This window comes from Xenopus tropicalis, chromosome 5 (assembly GCF_000004195.4).
Source record: "Xenopus tropicalis strain Nigerian chromosome 5, UCB_Xtro_10.0, whole genome shotgun sequence".
NCBI lineage: Eukaryota > Metazoa > Chordata > Amphibia > Anura > Pipidae > Xenopus > Xenopus tropicalis.
Window position 1 is genome coordinate 139571442 of NC_030681.2, and position 25058 is coordinate 139596499.

Below are 25058 nucleotides of genomic sequence, written 5' to 3' on the forward strand. Positions count from 1 at the left end.
GATGTGCAGTTCAGTGAGTGGAGGCAGCTCTACTGTCCCTGCTTTGAAATACATTCAATATATACAATGTATACATATACAATACATATATATTTATATACTGTACATATATATAGTATACACACATCAAATTAAATATATATATATATATATATAGCATATACATATCTATTTTTATTATTTATACAGAAATATATATTGACGTGTGTATGTTTGGATGCATATATATAGATATACAATTAGTTACCGTGCCTTTAACTCACTCGGCCTTACGTGTAACAAGAAAACAGAATGAGCGGGGTAAAGAGTCTCCGGTGGGCGGGGCCCTTTCATGGACTGCAGCGTTATCCTATGAGAAGCCGCAGAGGGCGGGGCTTGCCGGCAGGCCGGGGCTGCGCAGCAGAGCAGGGGCGCCGGGCTGTAGTGTGGCTGTGAGTGTGACACGGAGCAGCAGCAGCAGCAGCAGCGCTACAGACGCACACACTCACACACACGCACAAGGGAGAAGCCACGTAAGTACAGCACCGCGGGAGATGATGTCTTGCTGAAAGGGGACCGGCCCCAGCCACCCCTTTTTATCTCTCCCTCTTCTCCCCGCTACCTCTGCACCAATCCCATCCAAACGCTACAATCTATTTTTTCCCCCCCGGTCGTGAAAAGGAAACGATAGAGATCTCTATTTTTGTGTGCAAGGCAATCATCTCCGGAGTCCAACGGAAAGCCGCGGCTTGATGCATCTATTTAGTCGCAGGCATTTAAATCCATTGATCTCCCTTCCTTGTCCTTGGCTGAACTTTGTCTCTCGCTGCGACGCTGCTGCTGCTTCTGATCTCAGGCACATTGTCCTATTGTCCCACAATCAGTGACCTGTCCATGCACAAGCCCTGCTGCTATTGCTCTCCCCGGTGAGTCTGCTCACCGACCCCCCCACCGCCAAGAGGCCAGGACTATAGAAATCCGTACAGCTCCTCTGCCTTTCAATCTGCTCCGAAGAAGAAGCTCCAGACGCCATCTACAGTTTAACCAGGGGCAACTTTGTTATTGTTACAGTACAGCACAGCAGAATATTACCCCCCCCTTGCTTTTCTAAACTAAGTGGCTTAGCTGGACCCCCCCCCCCCCCCAAAGAATAATATTTTTCTTACCAGACCTAATATTTTGGAATACAGAAAGGAATTTAAGTGAACAGAGACCTTGCTTCTATTTTCCAAATCAATACTTTCTTTTGCACAAGCTTGGACCGCATGGTGACCTGGATTCAACGTTCTAGAGTGAATTCTAGCATGTCTTTGTTGCCTGCTGTGTTCTAGATCATAGCACCTACTGTGGGATTGTGACTGCTCATACACACCGACTGCTGCCTTATTCCCCTCTCTCTGCCTGAGCTTCCTCTGGAGCTTGAATCAACCCCCCCATTCCCCTGATTATTCTTCCACTTTGAGAATACTGCATTTGCACATTTATACACTCTCCCCTGTGTGTGTGAAGATCCATCACTGACCATCCCCAACTCCAAGCACAAACCCCTCATTGAGTCTACCTGACCTGAGGTTTTTGGTGGGTCTCTCATACCCATGAACATACAAAGGTCGAACCCCATTACAATCACAAGGTATGGGAGATCGAGGAATAAAACCCAGGATTTTGAAGAGCTATCGTCCATAAGGTCTACAGAACCTAGCCAGAGCTTTAGCCCGAACCTTGGCTCGCCAAGTCCCCCAGAGACTCCCAACTCGTCGCATTGCGTTTCCTGCATTGGGAAATACTTATTGTTGGAGCCTCTGGAGGGAAACCACGTTTTCCGAGCTCTTCATCTACACAGCGGAGAGGAGTTTCTGTGCAAGGTACATGCAATGAATGTCTCAATTGTCCCCTTTTAGTCTTTTGTCCTGTGACTTCTTCTCATTGTGTGGCTTTGTTCATTCAGTTGTTTCTTTCTTTTTAAACCATTGCCATCTGTTTTTGTCTAATTAAAGGGCTGTAGGGGAGATGGTGGTCAGGAGGAGGGGTAGGAGTAGTTTAATGAATTGGAGATCTTTGAATGACCTGTGTGTAAGGGCTGAGACTGATCAGCTCTGCTACAGTGGGCCGAGGGCAGCCCCCTTTAGTTTGGCTATGGGAATGGCTACTTTTTAGTTACCCCTTTCCCCTATCTCACAACCCTTTTCCGTTTGCACTCCTGGCTTGTCCAATAGTAACCAGACAAAATAAGCCATTATATGCAATATACAATCTATTGACTCTGCTTATTTTTTTTTGGGATGCCCTTTCATCCATTATTGCAGTGCCCGCAGTATCTGTGGCGTGTATGTACACACATTGCTTTCCACCCCCATTGTTTTTTGGTCTCTCCATTCATTGGCTTTGGATATGCAGCGCTTCGACAAAAGGCACCTTGCGGAAGTGCAACATCGAGACTGTCTCTCCTCATTCATTCATAAACAATGGGGCATGAATGATGTAATTGCAAACTGTAGACAGCTCCATAATTCCCCCGAGGAGGCTAATATGGCAGTCGGCTCGGTTGCCTTTCACTGGTGTCATGCTTTTAAAAGCATTTATGGAGTTCGACAGCCATTAATTTGGGCAGGATGGGGGGGTTATGTGAATGAGCCAGGTTTGGCTGTTTGTTTATGAATGCTTATTGCAACTGAACTGCCTCATAGGATAAAATAGAATAAGTTGTGGTGTTTGTTGATGAATGAGTGGTGTTGGGTTTATTGTTGTCCAGCCCCTAGCCATAGACTTAACCTCTATACTGAAAATGCCTAACAATTTGTACACTTTGTAATCTTATCTCCATTACAAAAGACCCCTGGGGGCCCAGGGTAAATACCCTAAACCTGCTCTGAGTCTGGGAAACGTAGTTGCTAAATGAGTGCAATAGTTTCTAGAGAGGAGCACAGCGCACTGCATGGCACACAGATGTTCTTTGTTTCAGGATTAATGGTTCATGGGCTACATTGTTCCCTGCTCACTGACCAACTTGCTCCACACGTGAGACTTTTCCCTCATTTATGCCTTTACTTGTGACATAACCCCCCCTCCCCTCCTGCTTTTTTTTTTAGGTTTTTGATATTCGCTGCTACCAGGAGACGTTGGCACCTTGTTTTTGCCTACCTATACATAGCAACATTAACCAAATAGCTGAAATCATCCTCGGAGAGACTAAAGCATATGTGTTCTTCGAGAGGAGCCATGGGGATATGCATTCTTTTGTTCGTACCTGCAAAAAGCTGAAAGAGGAAGACGCTGCCAGACTGTTCTATCAGATTGTGTCGGCCGTAGCGCATTGCCATGATGGCGGCATCGTGCTGAGGGATCTTAAGCTAAGGAAATTCGTCTTTAACGATGGAGAAAGGTAAGACCACTGCTGACTTGGCATATTGCCTCAGTAAACTCTTCAGCTTCTCTGAACTACAACTTCCAGCATGCTGTAAGGCCCATATGGTACAAGTCCTCTATGCTTTGCCAAAAAATATTTGCTTACTGTTTTTTTGTTTTTTAATTTAAATATATTCTCATGATGAATGTGTACTAACTAACTATATTACACTATGGAAAGGGTGGGGCTTAGGCTAGACAGCTGATAAAAATGGCTACCAACAGCAGAGCTGATGGCAACTATAGTGCAATTTAAAATAGAACCTCTGTTTAAACAAAGACAGTTTTAAGTGCACAGGATAGAAATAACTGGCATGTCAATACAGATCAATGATTTTTAGGGTTGGTGTTACTGGCCTTTTAAAGGGCAAGTAAAGCCCAACGGTAAAATAAGATATCTTAAGTGGTATAAGGGAGGGGGCAGTGCTGGAGAAATCTGGTAGGTGCGTGGAGGTTGTGCCTGCCCTTTAATAAGATATTGGCTTTCAGAGAAAACTCCGTAACAGTGTCACACACCTGCCTTTTGCCTTTGGATGCAGCACAGCTGCAGCCCTGCAGTCTTAGGTTTGATTCCAGCCAGGGCAATACTTTCAAGCAGTTCGTATTTTCTCCTCCTCTTGATAACTAAAGAATAATAATATACCCCTACACTGCATAATGTAAACTGCCTTAGGTACATTCACAACCCAGGGGCAACACAAAGTAAATGTGTGTTTATAACTGCAGTCTGTCCCAAGCTGTCCAACAAGAAGAACATTGAGACAAATCGGGGAAGTCTGAGCGGTGACTGATGTGTAGAATGTGTGGAATGCAGCAGCATAAATCAAATTGCAGGTTATCCTACACCCAAAAATGTGCTTAATGACCACTTTCCGAGGTTGGGGGGGGTTGCAGGTCTCTTACACCAGCCACAGGGAGGCCGGATTATACCTGCTTGCGTTTATATATTACTTTTCCTAGGTGACCTTGGGTTCCTCTTTCAAATCCATGAATGGCGCAGTGTTTATTTAACGTATCTATGGCCAATGTAGCTTTGCTATGCAGTGTTTATGAAGCTGTCAGATTAGCCTTGGAAAATAACCTTCCGTAAATGCCTGTTAACTCGTCTGTAATTGGTCCAGAGGGTCCCCTTGGGGATGTATGTATAGTAATGTTGTTATAATAGATTGACTTGTCACCAGGTTTGGCTGCAGCCTTTAGTTTGTGTTTTTGCACTGCTCAGGGTTTTTATTCTGCAGTGCAGGACTATTTTGTTTTCATATTGTAGTGTTTTTTTTTTCTTTTTAGTCAGTGTGGCTCCCTCACTATGGGCAAGATTCAAATGCAAACTAAAATGTTTATTACCCACAATGCAGTTTACCCTCAGCAGTCTGTGCACTGCACCAATATGGGTGCAAATAAGCATTGTGTGTTTTTTTTTTTTTTTTGTCACAAGTTTGCATGGTGTCGCGTCCGATGGTTGCCATTAATAACTGCAAAGCACAAGCCACCTGTGGCTATTAATGCAACCATCTAAGAAAACCCTGGAATTACGATCAATGCTGAGGGTACTTCCAAGGAACCCTTGCCTCAATGCTTGTCTCAATGCTTGCCCCAGGTTCCAAAGTGAGGGGTTTCTTAATGATTTGGATTTTGAGGCAAGGCTATACTGTGTATATTTATAAGGAAATATTGCCCCTTACACCTTCAGCAGAGGTCGCTTTTATTGTCTAACCCATTGATCTCCAACCAGTTGCTCACAAGCAACATGTTGCTCACCGCCCCCTTTCATGTTTCTCCCAGTGGCCTCAACGGCGCCCATTTTTAAATCTGTGGCTGGGAGACAAGTTTTGGAAGCACAGAGACAGTTTTACCCCAAGCAGAGTCTCCTGCAGGCCACATGGGACTACCAAATAGCCAACCACAGCCCTTATTTGGCATCCTCAAGAAACTTTTTTCATGCTTGTGTGGCTCATAAATACTTTTTATATTAGTAAAAAAAGGTTGGGGATTCCTGGTCTAAGCCTTGACTTATCGTCAGAGGTTTCTCCATTTGCCCATCCCAATAAAACCTTAAAAGCAGGTGCACAGTAATTGCATACATACAGTCTTGGGCTTTGATGGGGCATAGAGAAGGCTGCAGAATGTTTTGGTTAAACTGCAATAAACACCGTTGTTTTCCTGTCAATTTCCATTTGTTCTGATGACTTCCTTTTTATGAGGTGAAAGCCGTCTGTGGCAAAAAGGGGACATTAATTGATCAGCCTAGTTTGAGCTAACTAACGCCTGCTAAAAAGGAATACACACTGGGTTACATGGTTTCTTTTGTATCGGTGTGTAAATACAAATACACCTCTGTGTCTGTCTCTGTGTATTCACTATCCACACTTTAGGAAATCCAAAGCAATGTCAAATGATTAATAACTGTTTGTGATTTCAGTCTAAAATACAGGCACAGTACTTAGCGATGTAATTGCTTCCAAGAGCATTCAAAGGGAACAGTTCCTCCGAGCACTTCAGACTTCCTACCTAGCTTTGGGGTTCTTGGTTCAATTCTGGCCAGGCCACTATCTGCAAGGAGTTTGTATGTTCTCCTATTGCTTGTGTTGGTTTCCCTCCACATTTCAAAACCATACAGTTGACTATAATGTAAAATACTGTGGAATATATCAGCACTTATAGCTTATAAACAGGCTCGGACTGGGGTGTCCAGGGTCCACTGGGACTGCTGCCTTGGGGCCCCCTACCCCAGTTGTGACATTAATCCCCCTCCCCCAACCGTGTAATGCATTTCTTGCGGCTGCAATGTGGGGGGAAATGTGCCGGTGACTCCAGTAAGTGGAGGGAGTGGAGCTGGGTCTGTGGGGCCCACCAGCTTATATTCACTGGTGCCCCATTGGCCCCTTCCGACTCTGTATATAAATCAAGCATAATAACCCTGAAGGAAACCAGTATTGGGCAGTCCATTCCCTCAGCTATAAGAATAGTTTCAGATATTATATTTCCTAAAATGGTATGGAAACTTTAGCATTTGCTTAACCTACACACACACATACAGTATAAATATTCTTGTTACCTTGGAAAAGACCTTCTCTTATATAAATGTTTCTTTTAAAAGAAACAAAACTGTGACTAATGCTGCAGTAATTATTTTGGGACATTTCTTTCAAGTAGAGGATGTCATGCCCTTGTACAGTGCTTTAAACACGGCTCCCTTATGGAAGTAGAGAATGCGCGCAATGTTTTATAGAGTGCTGGAAAAAATTGCTTTCCGTGTGTGTGTTTACAGGGCGGTGTAGAAATGAAGAGGCTAAAATGTTCCTCTGAAATGTACAGAACTTGCATGATTTTTGTTTTGTGCAGTTTCTTCTTTGTATTTTGTAGCTATCAGAGTGGTAGTTGCCCTGTAGCTTGCCTTGTGGCTTTCTTATGTATTCTTATGTCATTGTACAATTTGTGGTTTGACCTGCGTTCCTGCGTTATGTCAGCCTGTTGAATAAGCACCGTGCCTTTTCTCCAATGGGGAAGGGAGGGATCGGAGTGTCACTTTATGGCCCTTGCTGATTTACTGATGGTATTGCTAACCTTTTGACCTGTTCTCAGATGAATAAAGGGCAAATGTGGCTGCAGGAAATTGTTCATCCATTTAAGAAAGGAATGTGTTGCATTCTTGGTCACCAAAAACTATGTGCTAAACCCAAACAAGACCTTGTGTTTTTCCCTTTCTAATTATGTGAAGCTATTGTTTGTGTAGTGCAGGGTGAATCTCGTGTCATGGTTTCGCTTGTGTGTGCAGTGCTTTGTATGCTAACAAACAATTCCCTTTGCACCATTGTTGTGTTTGATGGCATGTGGGTGGTCAGGGAAGGTTGTTGCCATATGGGGGCTTTATGAGTTTAAACTCGAGATGAAGGACACAGAGGTTCCCTAATGTAATATGTGTCGGTGCAAAATCATCTTGTGGGTCTGGGATGCTGTTATACTGTAATACCAACCATCTATGAAAGGAAAACTAAACCCCCAGAATGAATACTTAACCAACAGATAATTTACATCATATTAAGTGGCTTATTAAAGAACCTTTCCAGGAAAAATTGCTCTTTGCATCTTTTCTCTTAAAGGAACAGTAACACCAAAAAATGAAAGTGTATAAAAGTAACTAAAATATAATGTGCTGCTGCCCTGCACTGGTAAAAGTTGTGTGTTTACTTCAGAAAGTCTACTATAATTTATATAAATAAGCTGCTATGTAGCCATGGGGGCAGCCATTCAAAGGAGCAAAGGCACAGGCACATAGCAGATAACAGATAAAACACTATTGTATTCAACAGAGCTTATCTGTTATCTGCTATGTAACCTGTGCCTTTTTTCCTTCCTTTTTTCCAGCTTGAATGGCTGCCCCCGTGGCTACACAGTAGCTTAGTATATAAATTATAGTAGTGTTACTGTAGTAAACACACCAGTTTTACCAGTGCAGGGCAACAGTGCATTATATGTTTATTACTTTAAAGCTCTTTCATTTTAAGCCGCCATTTTGTGAGGGTCTGTGAGTTCCCTCAGAGAACACCTGACAGGAAATAATACACCTGTAACAGGAAGTGGTGTGAGAATAACTTTGTCCATTAATAGGCTGATCTACTATGTTTGTTTGTGTGTGGTACTGTGGGCCTGCAGTTTAATATTTAGGATTACCCAGTGGCACATACTACTAAAAAAAGTATATTTTTATAAAAATGGTTTATTAAGATGAAGCAGGGTTTTACATATGGGCTCTTATACTGTATGTGATATATTATTATGGAGAATACATTGTTTGGGGGTATAGTTTTGGTTTAACTATGCCATTCTGCTGCACAGCTCGGGGTTTGGAGGAGCAAAGCATAATGCATTGCCTGGGGTTGTCATGCCCATGGCACTTAAGCTATTATAAACTCCCAGCATTCTCAGCAAGGTGGCGTGTCAGGTTATTTTTCTGTCACTGCATGAGATTGTACAACCAGCATTCGCTGCCTGTGGCAAAGGAAATGAAGTGACTTATCCAAGGCCATAAGCCATAGACTAAAGAACTAAGGACTCACTTGAGTTTATGTAATGGTCTTCTTGCTTGTGTAGCTATTTTTGGCCAGTAAATGAGCATTTGCAGCAGTAATGATTATGTTTCACATCTGCTGACATGATGCTGTGACACGGTTATATAAAATGTGTGATGGGAGCCAATTCTGTGTGAGAATCCGTTCATCAATGCCTGCGTGATGAAGTTTTATGGCACAAGATGTTCCTGTGAAGGCCACACAACAGCATACTAATAATGTCACACAACAGTGAATGATATATATATATATTTTTTTTCTTAACCTGGAGTTCAGCTGGGGTACTCCTAGACGATAGGTTGGTTAGGGCAACCAGTGTGACCTTTTCTGATCTCCTTTGCTCGGATTTACAATATATTGGGGCCAGTTGAGTAGGACAGCTGTAGAAATGGAGTATTTTATGAAAACTAACTGCTTGTTGCTGTTTAATGACTAGACTGGCAACTTATATACAACAAATATTCCTTAGCCTTAATATATAGTGTGCTCCCATTGATTCCAGTTGTGAAGACATCTGGTGGGTCTACAGGGCTGATCAGTGGGGATCTAGTTTGTGGTTTTCAGGAAAATGTCCATGACGGGAGTGCCCAATGAAGAGAGGCTCTTAATCTCACCTATCGGAACTACAGTTAGGAATACATGGCAAATTAGTGGAGACCTTTCTAAACACTTGTCTAGGGGCTTATAAAAATTCCCACCGCCCTGCACTGCCCTGATTTTGAACACTGTGGTGTCTTAATTGGTTAAAGGGGCACAATAACTCCCATAGGAGCCAAATAACTCCGGATAAATCACTCCAGCCGTCTCTGCACGAATACAACCTGGACAAAGCTTGTTGCACAACGTATTGTGCCATCCTAATAAACCCAATAAATAATGAGATCATTTTCAGTTTGTGGTCTGTTCTGGGACTTTGCTTCAGGGTCTAGCTGGGGAATGTGGCTGTATTATGTCTGCAGTCCAGACTGCCCTGTTTAGCATATGAATAAAGAAGCCCTGTGTTGGGGGGAAAGGCCAGTGGCGGGGGTGAGGGATACCAGGGGTTGTGTCACTTCAGCACATTCCTGAGTGATCAGTGAGTATGTTTGGCCATTGCTCAGCACTTTGTTTGTGTGCAGGAACCGGCATAATAACCATTGTCACCGCATTTATTTCTTCCTTGCTTTCAGACGGCCACCTAAATCCTGGTGTCTGTCATTTCTTTTTTTCAGCCGTTTCTGAAGGTGACAACTGAATGATGCATATTTTTAAAAAAATAGGAGTAGTTAAAAGAAGGGCAAGGTTGTTACATCACGAGTCAAAGGCGCAATTTGGCTTCACAAAACTTCTCATTTTAAAATAAACACCACAAATAATGAATTTAGGTTCAGTTGCTTCCTGGTTTCTCCTTTTTTTCATGTAAAATGGTTACATTTTTCCCAGTGGCAGCTCAGCAAGCCAGAGGGCTGAATATCTAACATGTTACAGTTGGATACATTATGCATTGTAGAGAAGTGCTGGTTGTCAAAAAGTCGACCTACCTATAAATAAAGGCTTCTGAAGGTGGAAGTGGGCCACACTAAGGTTACGGGCATGGAGGGCAATGAAGAGCTTGGCTAAGTTATCTCAGAATTTTCTATTGGCTGTGCCCGGTCAGCCTCCATCATTTCAAACTCATTATATCAGAAGTATGAAAAATTCTAATATCCTGAAAACTAGAAAAGAAGTCATGTAAATTGCAGAAGTGCTCAGAAGAGCACTCTTAGATATTTTACATTCGTTGTTTCTTTGCCCATATAAAATAGGATTGTTTTTACTAAATTATATATTATTTGCAGGTGTGAGACAAACCAGTATAAATGTTGTTTTTTCTGGATGGTGCTAGAGTCCTTTTCAGAGGCGTTATTTCTATATATGAGCGTGTGAGACAGCAGATCTGTGACATTTTATAGAACTTGTCAAGCCTGGGCTGTGTTAGACAACCATAGCTTGCCTGTCACAATAGACAAGGTAGGGCAATGGCACAATACAGTGATGTATGTTGGGCATATGGCAAGGCAAAAAACATTAGAATCTCTCTCTCTGTTGGTCCAGAGAATGAGAACTAACGGACGGTACAAGGACCTTTTGGGCTATATACAAAACAATTATTATCCTTGACCATCTTGACCTGAAAGAGTTTGACAGAAGAGTGCAGAAAAGCAAAGCCTCAGTCACTGCTGTGAAATTTAGGCTGCCGCTTTGTCAAGCCCGCCCCCCCCCCCCCCCCCCCCCCCCCTCTTTTAAGCAAGGATAATGCAGCTTTTTTCCCCTTGGATTTTTTTTTTTTTTTTTTAAATCTTCAGCTTGATTTTGACTTACAAAGTGCCTTATAGGAGAAAGGTGATGGCAGCTTAAATTCTTCTGTGCTACTGTTCCTTTGTCCCATGTGGCATTCAGGTACCTGAACATACTATTGCAGAGTATTTTTGGAACGAGATCCTCCCTCCAGTACTAATTTTTAAAGAAGTTTGCTTAATAGTCAGTGCAAAGCACCGGGGCTCTATTCTAAAGGTCTTAAACACAGAAACCACTAGTATACCTATCGCTTTAATCAGTTCCTTCAAAAAGTCTGAATAAATACCATTTTATATGTTAAAATCCAGCTGCAAAATTGTTCTTCACTTTCTGCATCATTTGAAATCCTGGCAGGTGAGGAGGGACTAAAACACTGATGTTACAAATTGTAACAACTTCTCCACAGCTTACAGACAGCATGCAGGAACTACATAGCCCACAATGCATTGCACTGTCATGTTCCTTTCCTTATTGACATCACGTGTGCAGGGAATTGTGGGATTGGGAGGATGCAGGCTGAGGACAGCCGACTACTGTTACATTTTATTTGAGTCTCAAAGTAGTCAGCCAGATCAGCAGGGGAACATGTGTCCAGGCTTAGGGAACTGTTCCAAACCATATTATTACATGAAAAATCATAAGGCTGCACATTTTTTTATTGTATATTGCAAAGGGGTTTGAAATTATGTTAACTTAAAGTGTACCTGTCACCCAGACATAAAAAGCTGTATAATAAAAGCCCTTTTCAAATTAAACATGAAACCCAAAATAATTTTTTTACTACCACATCCATACCCATTATAAAAGCATTTTAAATTCCCTGCTGTCAATCATATAATGCCTGCTCCGCCTCTATGCCTTAGGCATAGAGGTGGGGCAGACAGTTACTTTCACTTTCAATTCAGAACTTCTTAGATGTTGCTGCTCTCCTCACATTCCCCCTCCCTCCTCACCATGTAATTGTGTAACCAGTGCATGGATATGGGCATCAGGTCCCCCCATACTGGCACAGAAACACAATATTGGCAGGATGCAATGCCTGCTTTGATAGTGCCACAAAATGGCCCCTGCCTGCTTGCTGCAATTGTGAATTCCAAGGCTGAAGAAAATAAGATTAAAATAATTTATATAGTGTAAGTAAAGTTTATTTTGCTTGCCAAACACAATAGAAAACAATTTGAAATTATTTCTTAAGGTGACAGGTCCGCTTTAAGCTTTTTGTAAACATAAGTAATGTTTGGGTGGAAATCCCTTTTAAGAAAAGCTGAAATCAGAGCAATGTTTAACAGGCTGTTGCATTGTTTTTCCTCCTTAAATCTCATTTTCCCATAGAAACCTATTTTTATTTCTGCTCCTTTACTGTAAAGGCTGAATCTCCCCGTAAGCAGCTCATTAGTTACTAGGGGATAAAATACAATATTTACCTGGCTGTGCATGCAATTAGTAAGTAACAGATGCTCTTGTAGAAACCAGGAGATAAATCCGCTGCTAGTGTTTGTTTAGGGAAGGGTTGTGTACCATGAAAAGGCTATGCAATCTGTACCATACAATGACAGCTCAGATGGCAGAGAAATGTGTTTGCTCGGCGGTTGGGTAAACAAGTCTGATAAATCAGCCCGAAATTTCTCCCACTCGTTTAGCGGCGGTGATGTAAGCCTCATTTGCATTGGATGGCAGTGTCCTCCGTGCTCTCTTGGTTTCTATGGATATACAGTGTCTAGCAACATTAGAAAGCAACGAGCATGTTCGCTTTTACTGCAGTGTCAAAAAGCCTTATACTTACGCTCTTTGTATTTATCGTATCATTATGGATCGTTACCCCTGATAAATATAAGCACTTTGTAATGCATTTAAAGGGCATGTTCAACCAAACTGTTTGCATAATTCAGAGCTATTTTCCAATATACGTTGATACATTTTCAGACATTCAAGCTATTTTGCAATTGCAGGTAAAAGCAATATCTGTCTGTTTTCTCTGCATTGCTGGGTAAGACTTTAGAAACAAGGCAACAGAAGCCGGCTAATTTAATAGAACTGTAGCAGAACTCATGATAATCGTTGTTCTGCTTAGTGACTGGGCTTTGGGCTCTCCAACAGGACAAGATTCTCTTGCGGCACTGGTCATTCACTTTGAATGGGGAAAGGGGGCGATTTGCAGCATTTTGTTGGAGCAATACATTGTAAATATTTAAGTAACATAAATATTGAGGCTGAAGGCTAAGGAGAGCAGTAGGAATAATGAAGTAACATTCGGGGAATAGCTCAGGCGCATACTGCCTGCAGGTTCTAGGGTTCTTGAAGGTCCTTCATTAATGTGTCCGTACCCTTCAAAAATCATGGGAGCTTGGTAGCAGCAGGGCCTCAACCCCAGGGAGGGCCCAGGGTATGATCTCACTGCCCACTTGGGTGGTGGGCCCTGCCAACTAAAAAAATTACCCCTTAAAGGAGAAGGAAAGGCTAAGTCACTTGGGGGTGCCAAAATGTTAGGCACCCCCAAGTGACTTAGAGCGCCTACTTTGTACCCCGGGCTGGTGCCCCTGTACGGAGGGAACAGCACCAGCCCGGGGCACCTGTAGACACCGCTTCCTCCTTCCTTTGCGCGCTGCCGGCGAAATCCGCCGGCCGGCGCATGCGCAGTAGAGTGAAAAGCCGACTTTAATGTTTAAGTTCGGCTTTTCACTCTACTGCGCATGCACGCGCAAGTGAGGAGGAAGGAGGAAGCGCCGGCAGCTACCCCGGGCTGGTGCTGTTCTCTCCGTACAGGGGCACCAGCCCGGGGTACAAGGTAGGCGTTCTAAGTCACTTGGGGGTGCCTAACATTTTGGCACCCCCAAGTGACTTAGCCTTTCCTTCTCCTTTAATTACCCAACTATGCTGATAAAGCCTAAACAAACCTAAAATCTGCCAAATCCTGTGGTTCTTGATAAGTTCTGCCCCATTTGTTGTACATTTGACGTGTTTAAAACTGGCCCCTAGTTGTCCGGCATAGGGCTACAGCATAGCTGTATATGTTAATGGTTTATAGAGAGGGGATCTGTAGCCTCCATTGTAAAATATGAGTATTAAATCACTAAGGAGAGCTGATATCCCATAAATACACATGGAGGCCATGAGGTTCCATGGTTTCTACTGCATTATTTTTTTTATTATTCAGCTTCAGTAAGTCACATGATGTGACATAACTAAGCGCCAATTATATAGTGAATACACCCTATTGTAAGGATTTTTTAAGTCATAAAGGAGATCTATGACCATATAAAGGCACAAGGCCGAAGGCTGAGCGCATTTGCACAGACAACGGTGTTTATAAGGATATGATTTACAGGATATTCATGGGGTAATGCATGGGTCTTGTGTAGTATAAATGAATATTTGCCTGTTTGGGAACGTGGGAAGGGAATGCATGGGAAGCAGAAAGCGGCTCTGAATTTCTCAGACCTGGACTTGTGTTTTTTTTTTGTTTTTTTTTTTTTGAACTTATTTATTTTGCAACTGGGAAAAAAAAACCTCTTTGACATGAATTTGCCTTTCTCTGAGTGCCGCGCTCAGATGCATTACTGGGCCTTTTGAGATGTAGCCGAATGTTTCCATTACTAGCGAGGGAAACTAATAGCCGTAATTCTAACAGACGGGAATCTACGGCTTCGTTGCCATGGAAACAGGCAGGGAAATCCATGAAAAATAACGCGACTCACATTTCCGCTTATCAAGATGCTTTCTCATGTCCGTTTTCCTTCCTCCGGACTTTGATCTCAAATACGGGGGAGAAATGCGTTTGGATTGATCTGTGTGTGTGTGTCTTTAAACATTAAGGAAGCGGAATTTTATACTGTTTTTTTATAAAGGAGCCAAATAGGACAGGATTGCTGGATGTTTATTTTAACCCATTGTGTATCATGGTTGGTCCTTTTTTCCCCCGTCCACACATCGCCATGTTGACAAACATGCAGTGTAGATCCAGCAATGTAGAATCTGCAATATGGCCTTTTTATGCAGGTTCTATAGGTACATTTGGTGGAGCTTGAAGGGATTTTAATGTGTTTTGTTTGGAAAATTTGTGATAATTTCATTTCCTGGTTTTCATCCAAGGAGTAGACTTCCATAGGGTCTTTAATCTACAAATCCCAGCATCTCATCATATGAGCGTTGTAGTTCCTAAACAGCTGAGGGCTGGATAGTCCCTGTTATAGGTACAAAGGTTTTGCAAGCTTGTCAGGAATATGTTTGAGATAGGTGTCTAATGGATGAAAGTGATATTTCTGGTGCATGTCGGCCTTCCTGTCCCTTATGCTGCTGTATTTCCTGCAGGGAGCCTCTTCGAGCCTTAAATGGCCAATAGCAGGGAGCAGCTGGCTGTCAAGTTAACAAGGTTATGTGAAATATTTAGTTCTGGAGAAAGTCTTTTAGGACAGGGACCAAGTCGGGCTAATGGATCATTGGCCCAGGGGCCATCAATCAGATCATACAGAGGGGCCTACAGTTCTATAGGATAAGCACTGTAGTCACAAGCCAATGGGAAATCAGATGAGAAAACCAAACCAACTGCGGGCCCCATGCATGTACCTATAAGCTGCCGAGGATTCTGCTGCATCATAAAGCAGACTGGCAGATACTGTTCTCTATTGCAATTTACATTTAAAAAATAAACTGGTAATTTGTTGTTTATTGGAGAGTTGCTTAGAGTGACCTATTCCTTTTATATTGTAGAGAGTTTGGAAATAGTTTCCCTTTAGCGGTGAGATAGGTGTGCTTTAAGCCATTGTCCAGTCTCTTTGGCTGAGTGCAAGCTCTGCGTACGACTGGATGGTGATGTGTGAATGTTACACTGATGAAGGCATTTGTACTGCCAAGTGCTGAGCTGAATTCTCAATGGAAGCTCCTTTGTCTTTCATGGGTTTCCCTGCCCGTTCCCAGGGATACTACGCTGCCTTTCCGCTTTCTGACTGGGGTGGCTGTGTCTGATGGAGACTTTGTGGTTTCATTCACCACTAATGGGAAAGCATTCACCCGCTCAATTGCTTCCTCTTTACTTGCTCGGGATGTCAGAGAGGCAACAGAATCCAATCAATGCGCAACAGTATGGCCTTTATGGCTCCCATAGAAAGCAAAACAGAGGAACTGTCCTAAGAACAGATTTTGGAGTGGAAAGTTCAACTTAATAATTAACTTTTAGTGCAGTAAAAATTGTTATGAGACAATTTGCCGTGTACCATACAGTCAGATACCGTACAGGTTTACTTTTGTATGACTGCCTTAAAGGAAAACTATACCCCCCAAACAGCGTAGGTCTCTCTAAAAATATATTGCATAAACAAGCTCATTTGTAAAACCCTGCTTCATCTAAATAAACCATTTCCGTAAAAATATATTTTTTTAGTAGTATGTGCCATTGGGTAATCCTAAATAGAAAGCTGCCATTTTAAGAATTAAGGGCCGCCCCCTGGGATCATAGGATTCACAGTGCACACAAATAAGCCAAGACAGAACTTTGGTCAGTAATTGGTTGATGGGGCCTAACATATATGGAATTAATGAACACTACTTCCTGTTACAGTTAGAGCTGCATTATTTCCTGTCAGCTGATCTCTGAGGGAACACACAGCCCATCACAAAATGGTGGCTCTAGGGAAAGGATGTAGTAGGGCAATATTTACTGATATATATATTCCAGTTGGTGAGATTCTTTAATAGTTTATATTATGTTAAGTGACCTATCGGTTGGTTAAGTATTTATTCTGGGGTTATAGTTTTCCTTTAATGCTATTGGCAGACATGGCTGATTTCCTGCCTGCAAAAAATGCATCTGATATTGCCCCTACCTTTCTGCCCTTTACTCTGGTCACCTTTCGGCTGTCACTGAACACTCGTACAGGTGGGTGCTATTAAAGCAAATGGCAGAACTGGGTGCTTAGTGAGTTTTTCTCCAGTTAAGGACTGCCATGTTTGCCATTAGCCTAAAACTGCAAGCTGAGCCACCAACACATGTATAGAACCTAGGAATGAAAAGAGTAAAGGAACATATTAATCTCCTAATATTTCTATTAGACATTTACAAGAGGAAATTTTAAAAATGAAGGTAAACTTTGAGGAATCAAAAATCTAGCTGAGTAACACTGATGCTGGTGTCAGTGATATAACCGTTATGGGTTGTACAGAAAATATTTGTTTGGTCAGCCCATTAGGCACCCAGACTTGGGTAAAACTACTCTGCAGTTCACATAGGACATAGTGTTCAAACATAATTAGCCTCCAAGGGCGAATGCATTTCAGTTCTCCAGTGCAGTTATTTATGTGCAGATGGTGGCCAAAATTGACCATAAAAGCCATAAACACACTTTCATCTTGTTATTCTGTCTAAACAGGCTCTGCATTAAAGAACTGCTTGCTACTTGTTTATATGAAATACTATTCAATTCATGAAAATAAATGTTATATGGCATAGGTCATTCTGTACAGAGAGCCTTGTTTAGCTGATTATTTGTGTCATATGAGGGGCAGATGCTATACAACATGAATGCTTCCATAACTTGCAATGAAACAGTGGCCTAATTGGCACAAAGAATGATGCAATGGTTTCTGACTTGCACCGAGTGATCACTTCTGAATTCTCTGTCATTAAAAGGGCATGGGAACGTTCTCTGCTGCTATATGTATGATATAAGGCAGCTGATCAGAATGTCAAGGTCAGGAAAGGGTAGGGATTCTGCCGATTCATCCATAATAATTATGGCTCAGAGACAAGCACTACATGGAAAGCCACTGGATACATGGTGGTGAAGTTTGTTAAAATCTCTTGTAGCAGAGAATTTAGGCATGTCATATCTCTACATCAGTAATATAGTGAATATAGTTGATAAACTATATCACTCTCCATCAGAATTCAGGTTTTAAGGGGGTCATATGTGCACAGATTTGTTTTGTATTATCTGTGTGTGCAGTGACCCTATTCCAGACAGGTTTGAAGTTTTTTTTTTTTTTTTTTTATCTGCCGAAGCATTTCAGCCAATGCATAGTGCACCAGTAGAACTGTAGCTCCTCTTCTCTTCCCGCCAATCATTTGTGGGCTTTGCACAATGATCAGAATAATAGGAAGGTGGTTATAAGTGTGGCTTCTTGTTTGCTCTAATTAGAGCATGTACCAGGTTGACTTACCAGGTCTCCTTTGTTCTAGTCAACATTGTCTGCCAATTTGGGCATTTCCACCAAATTGTACACATTGTACACATTTTCCCCCGTCCACACATCGCCATGTTGACAAACATGCAGTGTAGATCCAGCAATGTAGAATCTGCAATATGGCCTTTTTATGCAGGTTCTATAGGTACATTTGGTGGAGCTTGAAGGGATTTTAATGTGTTTTGTTTGGAAAATTTGTGATAATTTCATTTCCTGGTTTTCATCCAAGGAGTAGACTTCCATAGGGTCTTTAATCTACAAATCCCAGCATCTCATCATATGAGCGTTGTAGTTCCTAAACAGCTGAGGGCTGGATAGTCCCTGTTATAGGTACAAAGGTTTTGCAAGCTTGTCAGGAATATGTTTGAGATAGGTGTCTAATGGATGAAAGTGATATTTCTGGTGCATGTCGGCCTTCCTGTCCCTTATGCTGCTGTATTTCCTGCAGGGAGCCTCTTCGAGCCTTAAATGGCCAATAGCAGGGAGCAGCTGGCTGTCAAGTTAACAAGGTTATGTGAAATATTTAGTTCTGGAGAAAGTCTTTTAGGACAGGGACCAAGTCGGGCTAATGGATCATTGGCCCAGGGGCCATCAATCAGATCATACAGAGGGGCCTACAGTTCTATAGGATAAGCACTGTAGTCACAAGCCAATGGGAAATCAGATGAGAAAACCAAACCAACTGCGGGCCCCATGCATGTACCTATAAGCTGCCGAGGATTCTGCTGCATCATAAAGCAGACTGGCAGATACTGTTCTCTATTGCAATTTACATTTAAAAAATAAACTGGTAATTTGTTGTTTATTGGAGAGTTGCTTAGAGTGACCTATTCCTTTTATATTGTAGAGAGTTTGGAAATAGTTTCCCTTTAGCGGTGAGATAGGTGTGCTTTAAGCCATTGTCCAGTCTCTTTGGCTGAGTGCAAGCTCTGCGTACGACTGGATGGTGATGTGTGAATGTTACACTGATGAAGGCATTTGTACTGCCAAGTGCTGAGCTGAATTCTCAATGGAAGCTCCTTTGTCTTTCATGGGTTTCCCTGCCCGTTCCCAGGGATACTACGCTGCCTTTCCGCTTTCTGACTGGGGTGGCTGTGTCTGATGGAGACTTTGTGGTTTCATTCACCACTAATGGGAAAGCATTCACCCGCTCAATTGCTTCCTCTTTACTTGCTCGGGATGTCAGAGAGGCAACAGAATCCAATCAATGCGCAACAGTATGGCCTTTATGGCTCCCATAGAAAGCAAAACAGAGGAACTGTCCTAAGAACAGATTTTGGAGTGGAAAGTTCAACTTAATAATTAACTTTTAGTGCAGTAAAAATTGTTATGAGACAATTTGCCGTGTACCATACAGTCAGATACCGTACAGGTTTACTTTTGTATGACTGCCTTAAAGGAAAACTATACCCCCCAAACAGCGTAGGTCTCTCTAAAAATATATTGCATAAACAAGCTCATTTGTAAAACCCTGCTTCATCTAAATAAACCATTTCCGTAAAAATATATTTTTTTAGTAGTATGTGCCATTGGGTAATCCTAAATAGAAAGCTGCCATTTTAAGAATTAAGGGCCGCCCCCTGGGATCATAGGATTCACAGTGCACACAAATAAGCCAAGACAGAACTTTGGTCAGTAATTGGTTGATGGGGCCTAACATATATGGAATTAATGAACACTACTTCCTGTTACAGTTAGAGCTGCATTATTTCCTGTCAGCTGATCTCTGAGGGAACACACAGCCCATCACAAAATGGTGGCTCTAGGGAAAGGATGTAGTAGGGCAATATTTACTGATATATATATTCCAGTTGGTGAGATTCTTTAATAGTTTATATTATGTTAAGTGACCTATCGGTTGGTTAAGTATTTATTCTGGGGTTATAGTTTTCCTTTAATGCTATTGGCAGACATGGCTGATTTCCTGCCTGCAAAAAATGCATCTGATATTGCCCCTACCTTTCTGCCCTTTACTCTGGTCACCTTTCGGCTGTCACTGAACACTCGTACAGGTGGGTGCTATTAAAGCAAATGGCAGAACTGGGTGCTTAGTGAGTTTTTCTCCAGTTAAGGACTGCCATGTTTGCCATTAGCCTAAAACTGCAAGCTGAGCCACCAACACATGTATAGAACCTAGGAATGAAAAGAGTAAAGGAACATATTAATCTCCTAATATTTCTATTAGACATTTACAAGAGGAAATTTTAAAAATGAAGGTAAACTTTGAGGAATCAAAAATCTAGCTGAGTAACACTGATGCTGGTGTCAGTGATATAACCGTTATGGGTTGTACAGAAAATATTTGTTTGGTCAGCCCATTAGGCACCCAGACTTGGGTAAAACTACTCTGCAGTTCACATAGGACATAGTGTTCAAACATAATTAGCCTCCAAGGGCGAATGCATTTCAGTTCTCCAGTGCAGTTATTTATGTGCAGATGGTGGCCAAAATTGACCATAAAAGCCATAAACACACTTTCATCTTGTTATTCTGTCTAAACAGGCTCTGCATTAAAGAACTGCTTGCTACTTGTTTATATGAAATACTATTCAATTCATGAAAATAAATGTTATATGGCATAGGTCATTCTGTACAGAGAGCCTTGTTTAGCTGATTATTTGTGTCATATGAGGGGCAGATGCTATACAACATGAATGCTTCCATAACTTGCAATGAAACAGTGGCCTAATTGGCACAAAGAATGATGCAATGGTTTCTGACTTGCACCGAGTGATCACTTCTGAATTCTCTGTCATTAAAAGGGCATGGGAACGTTCTCTGCTGCTATATGTATGATATAAGGCAGCTGATCAGAATGTCAAGGTCAGGAAAGGGTAGGGATTCTGCCGATTCATCCATAATAATTATGGCTCAGAGACAAGCACTACATGGAAAGCCACTGGATACATGGTGGTGAAGTTTGTTAAAATCTCTTGTAGCAGAGAATTTAGGCATGTCATATCTCTACATCAGTAATATAGTGAATATAGTTGATAAACTATATCACTCTCCATCAGAATTCAGGTTTTAAGGGGGTCATATGTGCACAGATTTGTTTTGTATTATCTGTGTGTGCAGTGACCCTATTCCAGACAGGTTTGAAGTTTTTTTTTTTTTTTTTTTATCTGCCGAAGCATTTCAGCCAATGCATAGTGCACCAGTAGAACTGTAGCTCCTCTTCTCTTCCCGCCAATCATTTGTGGGCTTTGCACAATGATCAGAATAATAGGAAGGTGGTTATAAGTGTGGCTTCTTGTTTGCTCTAATTAGAGCATGTACCAGGTTGACTTACCAGGTCTCCTTTGTTCTAGTCAACATTGTCTGCCAATTTGGGCATTTCCACCAAATTGTACACATGTATGTTATCAAGCATCTACTTTAGGGCTTCTTGTCTTCTGGACTTTTTAGCCACAGATCCAGTCTTTTAAAGGTCTGATCAGATTTTGATGTATGAGCTTCTCTTACAATACAGTGCCAGCAGGTTATTGCCAATTCCTACAATCAGTGTAAATTGGAAAAGTATTTGTGTATATTTATATACTTGGGTTTTTGTCAGCTCTGCTGGTTCACACTAATGTGTATAATAACAACTGTGTGTGTTTTTCAGGACGAAGGTGAAACTGGAAACCTTGGAAGATGCATATGTCTTAGCCGGGACTGATGATTCCCTTTCCGACAAACATGGATGCCCCGCCTACGTAAGCCCAGAAATCCTAAACACAAATGGCAGCTACTCTGGCAAAGCTGCAGACGTATGGAGTCTAGGAGTCATGCTTTACACCATGTTGGTTGGACGTTACCCATTTCATGACATTGAGCCTAGTTCATTGTTCAGCAAAATCCGCCGAGGGCAGTTTAACATTCCAGAGACATTATCCCCCAAGGCAAAATGTCTTATACGTAGCATTCTTCGCCGAGAGCCTTCTGAAAGGCTCACTTCCCAAGAAATTTTGGACCATCCGTGGTTTTCAACAGATTTCAATGCATTGAATTCAGGATGTGGTGCTAAGGAAGTGTCGGATCAACTGGTGCCTGATGTCAATATGGATGAGGATACGGACCCTTTTTTTAACTGAGCACAAAACTAGTTTTCTTTTTGGTACTTGAGCTGAACATGGCCACATGAAGGAGTCCTTCCTGACCGTATTATTCAAAATCTGTCTTAGCCTGGTAATGTATATAAAAAAACAAAACAACAAAAAAAAGCCACTCTGGGCTCCTTGGTTTTGAGAAGAAGTCTGAAAGGAACTGCCGTTCACATGTAGCATTAAAGCTGCTATAATTTCAGTTTATGGACAACAATCAATGTGGATCATCTGTAGCTTCTCACCGTTTGGAGCCAAGGAGACTGCACATAGCCAATCGTGGTGCAGCTTTGTCATTCCTGTTAATAAAAAAGTCAATGTTTTGCCACGCACACCTTGGCATCGCACTGTTACGATATTTTAGTCCGCCATTGTTCAGGGAAGGTACAATTGGCTTTTAAATAAACACAAATACAATTATAATGGTTAATGGGATACATTTAAAGACCAGTTAGATGCACTGACAAGAAAAAAAGTGGGTGCTAAAGCAGTTTATTTTATTTTTTACATAGCAAATTTATCAACTTTTTTTTAAAATTTTTCGTTTTAATTCTAAACGCTTAATATTCCTGTCAGGAAATGACATTTTCAAGCTTCGTTCCCTAAAGGGGAAGTAACTCGTTTAACAAGCTGTTCTGTTTTCTGTTAAATGGTTTGCTCCAGGAAGCGATAATTCAAACTTCCAGATGGGTTATAGCTACGCTTTATGGAGAGAGAGACGAAAACAAGAGAAAAAAAAAAAAATATTACTATTGGAAAAACAAACAGGGTTTTGATGAACTGGCTTCTCACCAATTTGCCATCTTGCACTTACAGCCAGTAGGGTTGTTACATAGAGAGCTGCATTGGTATTGTTTTCCAAATTCTCTCCCGCGTTTTGTTGCATTAATCACATCATTAAGGGAGATGTTTTTTTCTTTTTAATTATTATTATTATTCATTTTTTTTTTCTTTCTTACCATTTCAAGGGAATATGTGTTTATAAGCTGACGACTCTTCCTAAATTATTTCCCCCCCTCTATCCTACGACATTGCATTAAAGCGCACCTTTTTATATAGTACTATCTTATTTATTATTCTGAAGGAAATGTCACAGTAGTGATGTATTAAGCCAGTACTTCAATTACGGGTTGACTTAAAAATGACATGTTACATGCTGTACTTAATACTTTCTTAATTTCCTGCGTGTATTCTGGCACTTACGTCCCTTTTTTTTTTTTAATTTAATTTTTTTTTATAGCTAAATTAAACCGACAGGTCCCACCCTCTCACCACAACTATATGCTCTATAATAAAAAAAATATCAGCCTAAATATTTGTGTTTCCAGTACCTCAGTTGTTCTGATTATACTGCTCGTATCCGTTTTGTGAATTGGTCCCGTTCTTGGGTAGGTACATGTAGACTTTGTAAGTATATCAATGTTACTTGAATTTGTGCTTAATTATAGTATGTGGCATGTGCGTACCGCTATTTGGCATTTTCAATTTGGGACAATGTTTGCCTGCCCTGTGGGAAATTTGATGCTCAGATTTATTTTTTAATGATGTTTTATGGGTTTTTTTTTTTCTTTTTGCTGAAAAAGACAAAGCTGCAGCTAATATTGGTTCTATTTTTGGTAAATAAAAGGAGTGTTTTTACACTCAAAAGATGGTGCTGAGTCAAGAAGGACTTTTCATTTTTCATTTGACTTTTATCCCTCCCCCACTTACTTGTTGTTTTTACTGCCCACCCCCTCTCTCTTTTTTTTTTTTTCTTTTAATTATCCCCCCCCCTCCCCCTTCAAGTACCTTGTAAGAGGAGCGACTGGTGATTACATGCATGGTGGCCTATTACTGCCTCTGGTGCTTTGAATGTTATGTATTTGGTTTAATGTTTTTGTCCGAATCTCTCCAATAAATTGTGCATATTTAACTACATTATATTTCAACTTTGTTTCTTTTATTGTGGAATTTTCAGAATTAAAAAAAAAAAAAAAAAAAAGAGGGGGCATTTATCAACATTCGGATTTTCTACATTTTAGAGTTTTTTGAAACCTCAATTAAACTCATTTCTTCGAATGTCAGTCATTTGTTCAAAGAACTGAATTGACAAAGCACAAGCGAAAAAAGATGCATATTGGTGCACAAAAACAGCAACTTTTTTATATTGTTCAAATGACGGGGTCAAAAAACACACAAAAAAAAATCACAAAGCAAAGGGACATCTGCCATTGATTTTTACATGATCTCCGCAGGTTTTAGGTGGTGTATTTTTGCTTTTGGATTTGTCCCGAAAAAATTCCTGGGGTCCGCAACAAAATAGTATCTTGGCACCAAAAAACACAAATCGTGAAAAAAAAAAAAATCAAACGTTAGTTAGTAAATGCCCCCCTTAAAGTTAGTAGTAAAGGTATGGGATCAGTTATCCAGAAACCCTGTTATCCAGAAAGTTCCAAGTTGCTGGAAGGCCATCTCCCTTAGACTCCATTCTTTTTTATTTAAAATGATTTTTTCTCTGTGATAAAACAGTACCTGTACTTGATCCCAACTAAGATATAATTACCCCTTATTGGGGGCAGAACAGCCCTATTGGGTTTATTTAATGGTTAAATGATTCCCTTTTCTCTGTAATAATAAAACAGTACCTGTACTTGATCCCAACTAAGATATAATTACCCCTTATTGGGGGCAGAACAGCCCTATTGGGTTTATTTCATGGTTAAATGATTCCCTTTTCTCTGTAATAATAAAACAGTACCGTGTACTTGATCCCAACTAAGATATAATTACCCCTTATTAGGGGCAGAACAGTCCTATTGGATTTATTTAATGGTTAAATGATTCCCTTTTCTCTGTAATAATAAAACAGTACCTGTACTTGATCCCAACTAAGATATAATTACCCCTTATTGGGGGCAGAACAGCCCTATTGGGTTTATTTCATGTTTAAATGATTCCCTTTTCTCTGTAATAATAAAACAGTACCTGTACTTGATCCCAACTAAGATATAATTACCCCTTATTGGGGGCAGAACAGCCCTATTGGGTT

General features: G+C 41.1%; 1 protein-coding gene across 2 annotated transcripts; it reads left to right on the plus strand.

Annotated features, from left to right (window-relative positions):
- Positions 1-290: 290 nt before the first annotated feature.
- On the plus strand, positions 291-23947 carry trib2 (tribbles pseudokinase 2). 2 transcript variants are annotated; one of them, NM_203749.1, is given in 4 exon segments: positions 658-1844; positions 3069-3361; positions 21553-22013; positions 22016-23947. In NM_203749.1, coding segments are annotated over 4 exon segments (1026 nt in total). In that variant the 5' UTR covers positions 658-1574; the 3' UTR covers positions 22018-23947.
- The last annotated feature ends 1111 nt before the right edge of the window (positions 23948-25058 follow it).